The sequence below is a fragment of the Nerophis lumbriciformis genome, linkage group LG24 (assembly GCF_033978685.3).
Source record: "Nerophis lumbriciformis linkage group LG24, RoL_Nlum_v2.1, whole genome shotgun sequence".
In the NCBI taxonomy this organism is placed as follows: Eukaryota; Metazoa; Chordata; class Actinopteri; order Syngnathiformes; family Syngnathidae; genus Nerophis; species Nerophis lumbriciformis.
In genome coordinates this window covers 33406548-33422360 of record NC_084571.2, presented here as the reverse complement: position 1 = coordinate 33422360, position 15813 = coordinate 33406548, and the positions used below count along the sequence as shown (strand labels likewise).

At 41.0% G+C, this 15813-nt stretch overlaps 2 protein-coding genes across 3 annotated transcripts in view; both read right to left on the bottom strand.

The window, feature by feature from the left end:
- Positions 1-2192: 2192 nt before the first annotated feature.
- On the bottom strand, positions 2193-7958 carry LOC133620654 (basic phospholipase A2 PA-12A-like). Its single transcript, XM_061982249.2, has 4 exons — positions 7813-7958; positions 4330-4498; positions 4126-4232; positions 2193-2536 (listed from the first exon to the last, which is right to left on the bottom strand). Exons 1-4 carry the CDS (start codon positions 7847-7849, stop codon positions 2400-2402), a joined length of 450 nt encoding a protein of 149 aa, XP_061838233.2. The 5' UTR covers positions 7850-7958; the 3' UTR covers positions 2193-2399.
- Positions 7959-13013: 5055 nt separating this feature from the next.
- Positions 13014-15813, bottom strand: part of LOC133620653 (phospholipase A2-like) — a 31020-nt gene continuing 28220 nt past the window's right edge. For both annotated transcript variants that reach the window (XM_061982247.2, XM_061982248.2), the window contains exon 5: positions 13014-13197. In XM_061982247.2, the coding sequence (XP_061838231.2) occupies positions 13055-13197 (143 nt within the window). In that variant the 3' untranslated portion in view covers positions 13014-13054. The remainder of the gene's footprint in view (positions 13198-15813) is intronic.

Sequence of the window (15813 nt, the reverse complement as noted above, 5' to 3'; positions counted from 1 at the left end):
GGCTTTGCGTTTTAGTTCAGTTATTCTCAAACTGTGGTACGCTCCATCTAGTGGAAAGCCAAATAATCGCTTAATTAAATCTTTAAACACAGTGTTACTGTTCAAACTGTGTGTAATGTTACAGTGGCCACAAATATTAAAATGGCGCCTTGTGTAATTCGTAAATAACAACAGAATACAATGATTTCTAAATCCTTTTCAACTTATATTCAATTGAATAGACTGCAAAGACAAGATATTTAATGATCCAACTTTTTTTTTGCAATTAATCATTACCTTAGAATTTAATGGCAACAACACATTGCAAAAAAGTTGGCAAAGGGGCATTTTTACCACTGTGTTACATGGCCTTTCCTTTTAACAACACTCAGTAAACGTTTGGGAACTGAGGAGACACATTTTTGAAGCTTTTCAGGTGGAATTCTTTCCCATTCTTGCTTGATGTACAGCTTAAGTTGTTCAACAGTCCGGGGGTTTCCGTTGTGGTATTTTAGGCTTCATAATGTGACACATATTTTCAATGGAAGACAGGTCTGGACTACAGGTATTGTCTTGCTGAAATAAGCAGGGGCGTCCATGATAACGTCACATATGCTGCTCCAAAACCTGTATGTACCTTTCAGCATTAATGGTGCCTTCACAGATGTGTAAGTTACCCATGCCTTGGGCACTAATAAACCCCCATACCATCACAGATGCTGGCTTTTCAACTTTGCGCCTATAACAATCCGGAGGACACAACGTCCACAGTTTCCAAAAACAATTTGAAATGTGGACTCGTCAGACCACAGAACACTTTTCCACTTTGCATCAGTCCATCTTAGATGAGCTCGGGCTCAACGAAGCCGGCAGCATTTCTGGGTGTTGTTGATAAATGGCTTTCGCTTTGCATAGTAGAGTTTTAACTTGCACTTACAGATGTAGCGACGAACTGTAGTTACTGACAGTGGTTTTCTGAAGTGTTCCTGAGCCCATGTGGTGATATCCTTTACACACTGATGTCACTTTTTGATGCAGTACCGCCTGAGGGATTAATGGTCCGTAATATCATCGCTTACATGCAGTGTATTCTCCAGATTCTCTGAACCTTTTGATGATATTACAGAACTCACAATAGCTCGTTGAGAAATGTTGTTCTTAAGCTGTTCGACAATTTGCTCACGCATTTGTTGACAAAGTGGTGACCCTCGCCCCGTCCTTGTTTGTGAATGACTGAGCATTTCATGGAAGCTGCTTTCATACCCAATCATGGCACCCACCTGTTCCCAATTAGCCTGTTCACCTGTGGGATGTTCCAAATAAGTGTTTGATGAGCATTCCTCAACTTTCTCAGTCTTTTTTGCCACCTGTGCCAGCTTTTTTGAAACATGTTGCAGGCATACAATTCCAAATGACCTAATATTTGCAAAAAAAATAACATTTTCCAGTTCAAACGTTAAATATCTTGTCTTTGCAGTCCATTCAATTGAATATAAGTTGAAAATGATTTGCAAATCATTGTATTCTGTTTTTATTTACCATTTACACAACGTGCCACTGATTTTGGGTTTTGTAAATAGGACCCAGACACAAAACCACGCATCTTGAAGCGGCTTGAAGATGATCTGTAAAACATAATCCATGCGACATTTTGACCAAAGAACCAGCATTACATGTTATGTAGACCACAAGGAAGTGTAACAAAAATCACAATATGACGGCCACGGGAGGGGCCGTATCAGGACCCGAAGTCTCTAAGAGGATAAGGCGGACGAGCAGAGAAGGGGCAAACCTGACACCGCTCCAAGCACATTTTGTTTGAACTGTTTATGAACCAGGTGGCTGATGGGCCACCATACCTACTTAGTGGCCTAGTGGTTAGAGTGTCCGCCCTGAGATCGGTAGGTTGTGAGTTCAAACCCCGGCCGAGTCATACCAAATACTATAAAAATGGGACCCATTGCCTCCCTGCTTGACACTCAGCATCAAGGGTTGGAATTGGGGGTTAAATCACCAAAGTCTCCAAGAAGATAAGGCGGACGAGCAGAGAAGGGGCAAACCCGACACCGCTCCAAGCACATTTTGTTTGAACTTTAGCATTAATGTGTCTTATAAACTAATGTTTGCTTTTCCTCATTACATTCCACTTTTTTTGCCCATTTTTCTCACATTTTCAACGTTTGAAGAAAGAAAAAAGGAAGACACACAAATGCTTTACTGAGAATCAGGCCACACCCTTTATTATTGTAATTCAATGACTTGCAGCTTCTCTGATGTCGTCATGGAAAACAACACAGATCCTTTTAATGTGATTTAGCAGAAGGAAAGCGATGGAAAAGCTAAATAGAAAGTGAGCAACAGCAGATACCATTGTTGGAACCTGTTGGGTGGCGGCTCATGTTCCCTTAATAAGCACCGGCTCAGGTGCATATTTGTGTGTTGCCGCAGAAAAAATTGGGCCACCAGGCGTACCGCCGCTGGTAAGGTGCTGCATTCAGGCAGTCGCCGGCGCCTTTGTCACACTCGCACAGAGTCTTCTCACAGCCAGTCAGATGATCTGCAAAGGGAGGACGCATGCACTTGTTACCGCCATTTCGGCCACAATGGCAAACGTTTACATATTTTTTTTAAAGTAATAGAACGCTCACATGGCTATAAATGATGTGGTGTCAGAATAATTGTATGTAAGTTATCACACAACTTGTTTGCTTGCAGTTCAGGTTGCCCGGGTTACTATCCACTTGTGCTCACAAAGCTGTCCTTGTTCTTATCAAGCAAAAAGCGGACAGCTCGTAAATCTCCACTGTGCGCCATGGAATGCGCCTCGCCGTAGAAGTGTCTGTTTTTCAGATCTGGACAGCCACGGAAGGGGCCGTATCAGGACCCGAAGTCTCCAGGAGGATAAGGCGGATGTGCAGAGAAGGGGCAAACCCGACACCGCTCCAAGCACATTTTGTTTGAACTGTTTATGAACCAGTGCTGGGTTGCTGCACAATGTGACCCCTCCCCTTAGAAGGAGCTACTCAGTGGCCTAGTGGTTAGAGTGTCCGCCCTGAGATTGGTAGGTTGTGAGTTCAAACCCCGGCCGAGTCATACCAAAGACTATAAGAATGGGACCCGTTACCTCCCTGCTTGGCACTCAGCATCATGGGTTGGAATTGGGGGTTAAATCGCCAAAAAAATGATTCCCGGGCGCGGCACCGCTGCTGCCCACTGCTCCCCTCACCTTCCAGGGGGTGAACAAGGGGATGGGTCAAATGCAGCGGACAAATTTCACCACACCTAGTGTGTGTGTGACAATCATTGGTACTTTAACTTTAACTTTAACAGAGAAGGGGCAAACCTGACACCGCTCCAAGCACATTTTGTTTTAACTAAAGACATGGACCTGGGGATAGGTTGATTGGCATTACTAAATTGGCCCTAGTGTGTGAATGTGAGTGTGAATGTTGTCTCTCTATCTGTGTTGGCCCTGTGATGAGGTGGCGACTTGTCCAGGGTGTACACCACCTTCCGTCCGAATGCAGCTGAGATAGGCTCCAACACCCCCCCGCAACTCCAAAAGGGACAAGCGGTAGTATATGGATGGATGGATGTTTATGAACCAGTGCTGGGATGCTGCATAATGTGACCGCTCCCCTTAGAAGCGGCTTCAGCTATGTAATCAGGGAATGCCCAAATAAATGGGGAGGCGCTGGAACTTTTTCCTCAGAGCGTGGGGGTAACACTGTACGAGGGTGCGGTTCCACGCGCTTTCCTCATGAGCTAAATTTAATCCTGTCTCTGTTTGATTCCTTGCTTCTTGTCCTGTTTAATAAATAGTTTGGTGCTTGAACCTGACTTTAAATAATGTGGAAGACCAAATTGAATGACGTGGCGGGCCAGCTTAAATTATCTGGCGAACCCAATTACATGACGCGACAGGCCACCTCAATGATGGGGCGGATAAGGCGGCCGAGCAGAGAAGGGGCAAACCTGACACCGCTCCAAGCACATTTTGTTTTAACTGTTTATGAACTAGTGCTGGGCTGCTACATAATGTGACCCCTCCCCTTAGAAGCGGCTTCAGCTATGTATGTGTTGTATAACATAGCAGGCCACCGGGCCTTGAGTTTGCTTTGGAGTGTATTATTACGGTGTCATTACCACAAGTAACCATGTTGTTGTTACAGGTCCAGGTGTAGGTGTCTGTTAGGGGTTGGCAGCCCTGACTGCTGGCGTCTTCGTAGCAGCAGTCATGAATGCGGCAGCACCTGCAGCCCAAAAATGAAGATGAATATATGTTGTAGTACCACTCTATAATGAGGTGTGATATTATGTGCCATTTTCCTGAGGGGTGTGTGGACCTACTCGTCGGTTTGGTCGACAGGTACGCCGCTGCCCCCAATTCCACAGTAGCAGCCGTAAAACCAATAAGAGGAAAATGGTCTTCCTGTGTAGCATTGGATGATTCCGCTCAGATCGCTCACCGCTCTTTTATCCCGCGGGAGCGAGGACGCGACGTCCGAGGCCAGAGCCACTGCAAAGGATCACAACGGCTCAGTCCGACATGCACAATATGCTTCCAAACTTATGGGAACGGTTTGTGGTAGGAATGTCTCATCGACACAAACGCAAAAAAGCGATCCACATATGCAAATTCAACACAGATACAAATACAAAATCAAGCATATTTATATTCAAAAATCTCAAAAATATATTTAGAAATACACATTTATTTATACAAATTCTTGATTTACTTTTATGTCACATTTTTATATTTATACATTTTATTTCCAAAGACATGCACCTGGGGATAGGTCGATTGGCAACACTAAAAAAAAATTTGGTCCGACAGGGACAAGCGGTAGAAAATGGCTGGCTCGCTGGGTTTTAGTGAAGTAAATTAATTAACTCATGTCATGTTTTGCTTATGGTGAAGATTTATATCCAGCTTGAAGAAGGCAAACCACTGAGTTTAATTAAAATAGTGGTATTTCAGTTTGGGCTCATAATAAGGTAAGGCCCCTTAGTATGATGTTCGCAGGGGGATTGGATCACTTCTCGTAGGAAAAGAAGATCTAATTGGGAGTGATAGCCTTATCCTTGAGAAGAGACTACCTGTCTAGCTCAAAGCCAACATTTGAATTATGACTTAAATCAATTGTTTTTCACATGAAAATCTCCTTACATGCAAAGAAAGGAATACAATACATACAATACAAAGAAGGAACAAAAGACTGGTGGTTTGACTTCTCCAGTTTAGGAGTCCTTCATTTTTTTCGTACAATATATTTGACTCCCAGTGTGTGCGTGAGCCAGAGCCCCAGCCACCCAGAGAGCCCAACCCACAAACAGCAGGCGCGGTGCCCAGGGAACTAGGGACCACCGGCCCCTAGAGCCAGGCCCACCGTGCCGCCCGTAAGAGCCAGCAGCAGGCCGCAGACAGACGCACCCGGCAGAGGACAAGGCACGAGAGAAGCAAGGGACAGCCAGACCTCAAGCCAGCGAGAGACCACACCCCACATGGGCAGAAAGGCGGGACGCCCCGCCCGGGGGGGGGGCCTAGAGACTCCCCGCAACCGGACGGGAAGACTGCCCCCACCCCACCAGCAACCGGGCCCCCACGAGCCCACCCCTGGCCACCCCACCCAAGTCGGCTGCCGCAGTACTGCCCGGCACGGGGCCACAGGAACCACCCACCCCACCCGCAGGGACCCCAACAATGGAGATGGAACAACCAGCAACCTCCCTGTCGAGATCCCCCCCTGGGGGAGGGGAAAAATAAAAAATAATATTAATAAAATATATATTTTTTTAAAATAATAATTTAATTAATAAATAATAATTATTATTATTATTATATATACATATATATATATATATATATATATTTTTTTAAAAACAATTAAAAGAAGATCACAGACATGCTGACACACAAGATCACTGCAGACCTCTTTAATGACGCTCGCTTGTAATAAAGCAACTTTTTGTTCAGCAAAGCGTCTCCGAAGTCTCTTTCGATCCAGCCGCACTGCCGTGTTGCCCTCCTGCCCGAGAGGGGCTGACAAGACCAGAAATACACTTCAAGGGGACCACAGTTTCTGTTCCCAGTGTGCAAAGAAAGGTCCATAAAGTCATAGATGGATGGGTTCGGTGAGGAGGAAGCCCGTTAAAACACTTTTGGGACGACAGAGCGTTTACAACCATTTACTTTTAGGGATACTTATTTGGTAATACTTGGTTTATGTATATCAGGGATGTCAAACTGGTTTTCATTGAGGGCCACATGCAGTTATGGCTGCCATGAGAGGGCCGCTTGTAACATGTATGAATTTGTCTCTGGATTTCATTATTAATTATATAAATTGTTTTACGTAGACTGTCCATTTTACAGTAAAAACTAGAGATGTCCGATAAATGCATTACAATGTAATATCGGAAATTATCGGTATCGTTTTTTTTTTATCAGTATTGTTTTTTTGTTTTTTTGTTTTTTTTTAATTAAATCAACATAAAAAACACAAGATACACTTACAATTAGTGCACCAACCCAAAAAACCTTCCTCCCCCATTTACATTCATTCACACTCATTCACACAAAAGGGTTGTTCCTTTCTGTTATTAATATTCTGGTTCCTACATTATATATCAATATATATCAATACAGTCTGCAAGGGATACAGTCCGTAAGCACACATGATTGTGCGTGCTGCTGGTCCACTGATAGTACTAACCTTTAACAGTTAATTTTACTTATTTTCATTAATTACTAGTTTCAATGTAACTGTTTTTATATTGTTTTTAATTTATTTATCTTATTTTATTTTATGAATTTTTTTTAAAAAGTACCTTATCTTCACCATACCTGGTTGTCCAAATTAGGCGTAATAATGTGTTAATTCCACGACTGCATATATCGGTTGATATTGGTATCGGTAATTAAAGAGTTGGACAATATCGGAATATCGGATTAAAAAAAAAGCCATTATCGGACATCCCTAGTAAAAACTTTACTTTTTCAAAATTTTACTGTAAAATATAGTGTTTTTTTGTTTTTTTACAACATTTTACGGTAAATGGAAAAACAGTACCACTGTTCTTTGGGAGGGTTTTTACGGAAAAATCTGGCCGAATTTTACAATTTTACTATTAAATTGGTTTTTACAACATTATATTGTTAATGAAAAAACAGTACAAGTTCTTTTTTTTTTATTCTGGCAACTTAGCTGACAGATTTTTCTACCGTAAAAACAAATGTACCATCTTTCCATTTACAGTAAATACATTGTTAAAAAAACAACAACCGTAGATTTTGCAGTCAAAAACTGGCAGCTCAATCAACAGAATTTTAACTAAAAAAACTGGTAGTTTTTTTTTTCAATTTACAGTAATATGCTGTGAAGAACAATTTAAAATGTATTGCCATTTTTATTTATTTGATTACTGGTTTACTGTAAAGTTAAGTATTTTGATTTATTTTTATTAAGACAAAAAGTAAGATAATATCCTGTAATATTTGTTGCAATATTAAGTTGAAGTTTAAAATGTATGCAATTTCAAACAGTACATATATTTTTTTGAAAAAAAAAAAATTACATTTAGTGAGAAAATATTAAGCTCGTTATTGTTATTTTGTCGGCATAAAACATTTCTAAAAAAATAAAAAATAAAAATATGGTTAAGCACATCCACAAACGTCCACTGCAGAGGACCCTGACTCTGAGGAGGATATATGATATATGTTGTTTATTACACTATAGTAAACTGTAGTCAAAACAACAACAACAAAAAACACGTATTACATGCATGGAGAGGCTTTTTTGAATGTAATTCAAAAGTATAAGAACTTACCTGCTAAAAGCAAACGAATGATGTAAAAGATGGTCATAGCTCCTGACAGACACAACCGAGCTGCAGCGCAAATACTCACATCCACTTCGTGAGTACGTGTATGACAGAGTGACGATCTTTATTTATATGTCGTGCAAATATTCTCATTGTTTTGTATCATTTGTTATTGGAACACATTCTGCGGCCTACCTGGGTGGTGCAAACAGGTTGCAGGTTAGGCAAGGTAAGTCAATTAGTACATTGCAGTCAGAACGGTGACATAACGCGTTGCACAAGAGCACACTGCAAAAACAATAACAAAAAAAAAGACAGTACATTTTACAGTAAACAAGTGACAAAATAAAATTAGTAATGCGCTGTTAAAACAGCTTTTGTAGATTTTACGGCAAAAAGTTGCCGGAATTTTACCGTAAAAATAACAGTGGTACTGTCTTTCCATTTACAATAACCGTTAATTTTACGGTAAAGAAATTGCCAGTGTTGTATATTTGATGGTCGTGTGACGGGTGATGAGCCAAGGAGACGCCATCGAGAAATCGTCGAACAAAAAGCTTTAATTGTTTCAGCGAGCCTCAGACTGGAACTGCAGTTGCCAGGAGAAAAAGGGGGCCAGATTACTCTCTTCTGATGCCTTCTCGGAACACTGTGCTTAAATACCTTTTAGACGAAGACCACCACTCTTTGTAACTCTAGCATTGGGGCCGACCCATCTGGACAAAAGCCCAGTGTCAGAAAAATTGTATGTGAAATTAACAAAAAACTTTCCATTTTCTGAGTTCCCAGTGATCAGACAAAAGCTGTCTTTGTTGCACCAAGCCAAAGGCTTGGAAAATTCCGCTGAGTCCAATGGGAGGAGACATGAGGGGTTATCTATTGTGATCCAAGACCTGCCTCAGCTCGATCCAGGACCAGTCCAAGCCCGAGGCATCTTTTTCTTTTGTGTTAAAGGGGAACATTATCACAATTTCAGAATTGTTAAAACCATTAAAAATCAGTTCCCAGTGGCTTATTATATTTTTCGAAGTTTTTTTCAAAATTTTACTCATTACGCAATATCCCTAAAAAAAGCTTCAAAGTGCCTGATTTTAACCATCGTTATAAACAACCCGTCCATTTTCCTGTGATGTCACATAGTGAAGCCAACACAAACAAACATGGCGGAAAGAACAGCAAGCTATAGCCACATTAGCTCGGATTCAGACTCGGATTTCAGCGGCTTAAGCGATTCAACAGATTACGCATGTATTGAAACGGATGGTTGTAGTGTGGAGGCAGGTAGCGAAAACGAAATTGAAGAAGAAACTGAAGCTATTGAGCCATATCGGTTTGAACCGTATGCAAGCGAAACCAACGAAAACGACACGACAGCCAGCGACACGGGAGAAAGCGAGGACGAATTCGGCGATCGCCTTCTAACCAACGATTGGTATGTGTTTGTTTGGCATTAAAGGAAACTAACAACTAAGAACTAGGTTTACAGCATATGAAATACATTTGGCAACAACATGCACTTTGAGAGTGCAGACAGCCCAGTTTTCATCAATTAATATATTCTATAGACATACCCTCATCCGTGCTCTTTTCCTGAAAGCTGATCTGTCCAGTTTTGGAGTTGATGTCAGCAGGCCAGGGAAGCTAGGGTCGATAGGGGGTTTAGCTCGCTCGTCTGCGGGAACAAACTGCCGCCATTGCTTGCCGTGCTAACGAGGTCCTTTGTCCCTGAATTGCTCACACACTCTGGCAGATTCAATGGGGGTCTGGCGGCAGATTTCTTTGACTTTATCGTTGGAAATGCATCTGCTTTGAGTGTCGCAGGATATCCACACATTCTTGCCATCTCTGTCGGAGCATAGCTTTCGTCGGTAAAGTGTGCGGAACAAACGTCCAATTTCTTGCCACTTTCGCATCTTTGGGCCACTGGTGCAACTTGAATCCGTCCCTGTTCGTGTTGTTACACCCTCCAACAACACACCGACGAGGCATGATGTCTCCAAGGTACGGAAAACAGTCGAAAAAACGAAAAATAACAGAGCTGATTTGACTCGGTGTTTGAGAAAACGGCGGATTGCTTCCCGATGTGACGCCACGTTGTGACGTCATCGCTCCGAGAGCGAATATTAGAAAGGCGTAATTCGCCAAAATTCACCCATTTAGAGTTCGGAAATCGGTTAAAAATATATATGGTCTTTTTTGTGCAACATCAAGGTATATATTGACGCTTACATAGGTCTGGTGATAATGTTCCCCTTTAATGTGATCGAAAACAATGGCTGTTTACACCCCCCCCCATTCCTTTAGAAACAGCTGTTGTTATGTAAACAGGGACAGTCCAAATAAAAAGAGGTGGCGTACAATCTTTCGCCAGAGCGTGCTGAGACACTGTTGAAGGGTACAGTGTCCAGGCGTCTCTCCTCAAATTGAGCCAAATTGAATTCTGTCTCTGTTTATTTCCTTGCTGCTTGTCTGTTTTAATAGATGTCATCGGTGTTTAAACCTGACACCCAGCTTGTTGTTTGGCCAGTTAACCTATTTCCTGTGATCGGTTTGAGTCGGACGACATCCGACTCTTATCCTCTACCCCTATCTGTGGGGGCTTCCTACCAGATGTTGCTAATGTCTTTACTCTTTCTCCTAAAGTCCAAATCTTCATTCCTGTAGGATCCCAATTTCCTGGGGTCCAAAGCCACCACTTTCTGGAGCGCTTGTGATGGACATGTGCATTTTTGACCTTAGTAGAATAATCCTCTAAAGGATTCTGTGACCAAATACAAATACATGCTACTTCCGATAATATAAGAAATTTGTATGAGGTATAATTTACCTCACCAGCTTTGCTGCAAAAATTATACTGAAAGTGGTACTGTTGTTTTCATTGACAGTAATGTTCTACAACTGTAGATTTTATGGTTTAAAAAAAACAAAAAGTTGTAGTTGAGTCACCAGGATTTAAATGTAAAAATACAAGTGGTACTAATTTTCCATGAATAATAACGCACTGTAAAAACAACAGCCATAGATTTTACGATAATAATAATTAAAAAAAAACTGGCAGCTCAGTCAGCAGAATTTTACTGTAAAAATAAGTGGTACTGTTTTTTCTTTACAGTTTGTGAACTTTATAGTCTATACATTTAGAGAGATGTGATAATCAAACACTTTAGAAGTCCAGAATGAAAGAGTATATAAGAGAATTGACAGAGTGTGTGTACCTTCAGTGCTGAATGATGAGCAGAGGAAGAGTTTGGAGTGTTTTCTTTAGCTTGCTTTCTATTTTTATGTACTCACTGTCTACTGTGTCCAGGAACTTGGAAAATGTTTTCGTGCCATTTGCCGTTTGACGCCCACTATCATGCTCATTATCTGCCTGAAAGCGGGTGACTCCACTGTAGAAATAGCCTGCATGTCTTCTAGCACACACGCTGCAATGGCTCTATCAATGTTGTCCTGGCTAGCAGTCCCTCCGTTTGAATCCTTAGGTGAAGGTGAAGTGGCATCGGAGTCTGTGTCTCTCTTTACTAGCTTTGTCGAAGCATGTTGCTTTTGTAGCTGTTTCAGCAGATTTGAATTGCTGTTTTGGGAAGTAGATAGGATCTTTGATCCAAGACACAACTTACATTGAACTAAAATGTTATTTTTAGAGATGTTCGATAATATCGGCCTGCCGATATTATCGGCCGATAAATGCGTTAAAATGCAATATCGGAAATTATTGGTATCGTTTTTTTTATTATTGGTATCGTTTTGTTTTTTTTCGTTTTTTTTAATTAAATCAACATAAAAAACACAAGATACACTTACAATTAGTGCACCAACCCAAAAAAACTCCCTCCCCCATTTACACTTATTCACACTCATTCACACAAAAGGGTTGTTTCTTTCTGTTATTAATATTCTGGTTCCTACATTATATATCAATATATATCAATACAGTCTGCAAGGGATACAGTCCGTAAGCACACATGATTGTGCGTGCTGCTTGTCCACTAATAGTACTAACCTTTAACAGTTAATTTTACTCATTTTCATTAATTAATAGTTTCTATGTAACTGTTTTTTTATTGTTTTACTTTCTTTTTTATTCAAGAAAATGTTTTTAATTTATTTATCTTATTTTATTTTATAATTTTTTTTAAAAAGTACCTTATTTTCACCATACCTGGTTGTCCAAATTAGGCATAATAATGTGTTAATTCCACGACTGTATATATCGGTTGATATCGGTATTGGTAATTAAAGAGTTGGACAATATCGGAATATCGGATATCGGCAAAAAGCCATTATCAGACATCCCTCGTAAAAACTTTACTTTTTTTAAATTTTACTTTTTTTAAATTTTACTGTAAAATATAGTGGTTTTTTGTTTTGTTTTTTGTTTTACAACATTTTACGGTAAATGGAAAAACAGTACCACTGTTTTTTGGGAGGGTTTTTACGGAAAAATCTGGCCGAATTTTACAATTTTACTATTAAATTGGTTTTTACAACATTATATTGTTAATGAAAAAGATAAAGGTTGATATCAGTATCGGTAATTAAAGAGTTGGACAATATCGGAATATCGGATATCGGCAAAAAGCCATTATCGGACATGCCTAGTTCTTTTCTTTGTGCTCGACAAAAGAAAAGTATTGAGAATATCTCCATGTTAAGAAACTCGGCGCGCCTCTTCTCTTCCTTGTGACACAGGAAGAATCAGGACGACACCGCAGCTCTGCAATAAATCACACTCAGATCTTCTCAGTTTCTAGCCGATACTATATAAAAAAATAACGTAAAATAACGCAGTAACGCATCATGTAGTAACGATAACTGAGTTACTGAATATAAAAAAATAATGCGTTAGACTACTAGTTACCGACAAAAATAACGGCGTTGCAGTAACGCTTTACTTTGTAACAAAACAATAAAACATTCTTTATGCATTTCCTCCCATAATAAAAAGTGCATATCGATTATTATTGTCAGAATGATTTACTGGCACGACTCCACTTGTCTGTGTTGAGCGCTGAAGTTTGTTTTGTTGACAAACTGTGCTCTCCGTCTAAAAATGTGATATTTTGTGTCATATTTCATCCCGTTATGTTTCCAGAGGGTACATTTTTAATACATTTGTCATATTCAGGGCTTTGAGGATGTTTGATATTCCCATTTTGTCTGGGTGTGGATGCAGTTCATCACAAAACACACACAAAGTACCACAGTAAGGATGTTTATTGACAACCAGGATCCTTTTGGCACCAGATCAATCACAGGATTTTTTCTCGTCGCTGCAAAAGACATTGGGCCAAGTGGTGTATATCCAACGGTAACGTGCATTTTTCAGGCAGTCGCCGAACTCTCGGTCACACTCGCACAAAATCTTCTCACACTCGTCCGTCAAACCATCTGCAATTGAAGAAAGACATCTGTCGGTCAAAGCTGAAAGGAGCATTACGCCCTCAATTGCTTTTTAACAAACGCAAAGAGTATTTTAAATCAGTATTGAAAGTCAGTTGAAATCATCCTTCGGTATTAAAAGCTTTTCCTATTGAAAATAAACTCTTCTGTGGTCATGCAAGTGTAAAAATAAGTTAACCAGTGAAGTTGGCACGTTGTGTAAATGGGAAATAAAAACACAATGCAATGATTTGCAAATCCCTTTCAACCTATATTCAATTGAATAGATATTTAACGTTCAAACTGGGAAACTTTGTTATTTTTTGGCAAATATTAGCTCATTTGGAATTCGATGCCTGCGACACGTTTAAAAAAAGCTGGCACAAGTGGCAAAAAAGACTGAGAAAGTTGAGGAATGCTCATCAAACACTTATTTGGAACATCCCACAGGCAGACAGGCTAATTGGGAACAGGTGGGTGCCATGATTGGGTATAAAAGAAGCTTCCATGAGATGCTCGGTCATTCACAAACAAGGACGGGGCGAAGGTCACCACTTTGTGAACAAATGCCTGAGAAAATTGTTTAAGAACAACATTTCTCAACCAGCTATTGCAAGGAATTTCATGATTTCACCATCTATGGTCCGTAATATCATCAAAAGGTTCAGAGAATCTTGCGAAATCACTGCACGTAAGCGATGATATTACGGACCTTCGGTCCCTCAGGCGGTACTGCGTCAAAAAGCGACATCAGTGTGTAAAGGATATCACCACATGGGCTCCGGAACACTTGAGAAAACCACTGTCAGCAACTACAGTTGGTCGCTACATCTGTAAGTGCAAGTTAAAACTCTACTACGCAAAGCCAAAGCCATTTATCAACAACACCCAGAAACGCCCTTGTGGAGGGGGGGGCGTGGCCTGTGGGACTGCAGCGAAGCGGGGTGTGCCAGGACCGGCTTTGAAATCAGCGACAGGTGCGTAGATGGTTACCTAATCACCTGTCGCTCTGTTAAAAGGCAGCAGCCGGGAGGAGAGAGGTGTTGGAGTGGGTGTTGGAGCGAGAACGAGAGACAGAGACAATTGCTAAAAAGCCACAAAAAGACTATTTGGAAAAGTAAACGTCATTGGGAATCTAAGCTGGACTTTCATGTCAATGCCTGGTGGTCCGAAGAACCCACTGGATTTTGCAAATTGTGGAGGTTGCCCTCCAGTGGGTTCTTCGGAACACCAGGCATTGACATGAAAGTCCAGTTTAGATTCACAATGACGTTTATTTTTCCAAATATAGTCTTTTGGGGGATTTTCAACAATTGTCTTTGTCTCTCGTTCTCGCGCCGACTCTCCTTCAGCTCCGACTCCCACTCCAACAACTCCCTCCTCCCGGCTGCTGCCTTTTTAACAGAGCGACAGGCGATTAGATAACCATCTACGCACCTGTCGCTGATTTCGAAGCCGGTCCTGGCACACCCCGCTTCGCTGCAGGCCCGCAGGCCACGCACCCCCTCCACAGCCGTCTATTCTGCAGTCTATTCAATTGAATCCATCCATCCATCCCTTTTCTACCGCTTATTCCCTTTGGGGTCGCGGGGGGCGCTGGAGCCTATCTCAGCTACAATCGGGCGGAAGGCGGTGTACACCCTGGACAAGTCGCCACCTCATCGCAGGGCCTATTCAATTGAATATAAGTTGAAAAAGATTTGCAAATCATTGTATTCTGTATTTATTTATGTCACCGAAAATGTGTCAAAAGTTTCCGATTAGTTTTAATAGGCAGTTTAAAAGGATGTTTGCTATCTTTACGCAGATGCCTAGAAGGTGGTCAATTTTAGAACATAATGACATAAACTTTGCATGTACAAACCCCGTTTCCATATAAATTGGGAAATTGTGTTAGATGTAAATATAAACGGAATACAATGATTTGCAAATCCTTTTCAACCCATATTCAATTGAATATGCTACAAAGACAAAATATTTGATGTTCAAACTCATAAACTTTATTTTATTTTTGCAAATAATAATTAACTTAGAATTTCATGGCTGCAACACGTGCCAGAGTAGTTGGGAAAGGGCATGTTCACCACTGTGTTACATGGCCTTTTCTTTTAACAACACTCAGTAAACGATTGGGAACTGAGGAAACTAATTGTTGAAGCGTTGAAAGTGGAATTCTTTCCCATTCTTGTTTTTATGTAGAGCTTCAGTCGTTCAACAGTCCGGGGTCTCCGCTGTCGTATTTTACGCTTCATAATGCGCCACACATTTTCGATGGGAGACAGGTCTGGACTGCAGGCGGGCCAGGAAAGTACCCGCACTCTATTTTTTACGAAGCCACGCTGTTGTAACACGTGCTGAATGTGGCTTGGCATTGTCTTGCTGAAATAAGCAGGGGCGTCCATGAAAAAGACGGCAGCATATGTTGTTCCAAAACCTGTATGTACCTTTCAGCATTAATGGTGCCTTCACAGATGTGTAAGTTACCCATGCCTTGGGCACTAATGCACCCCCATACCATCACAGATGCTGGCTTTCGACTTTTCGGCGATAACAGTCTGGATGGTTCGCTTCCCCTTTGGTCCGGATGACACAATGTCGAATATTTCCAAAAACAATTTGAAATGT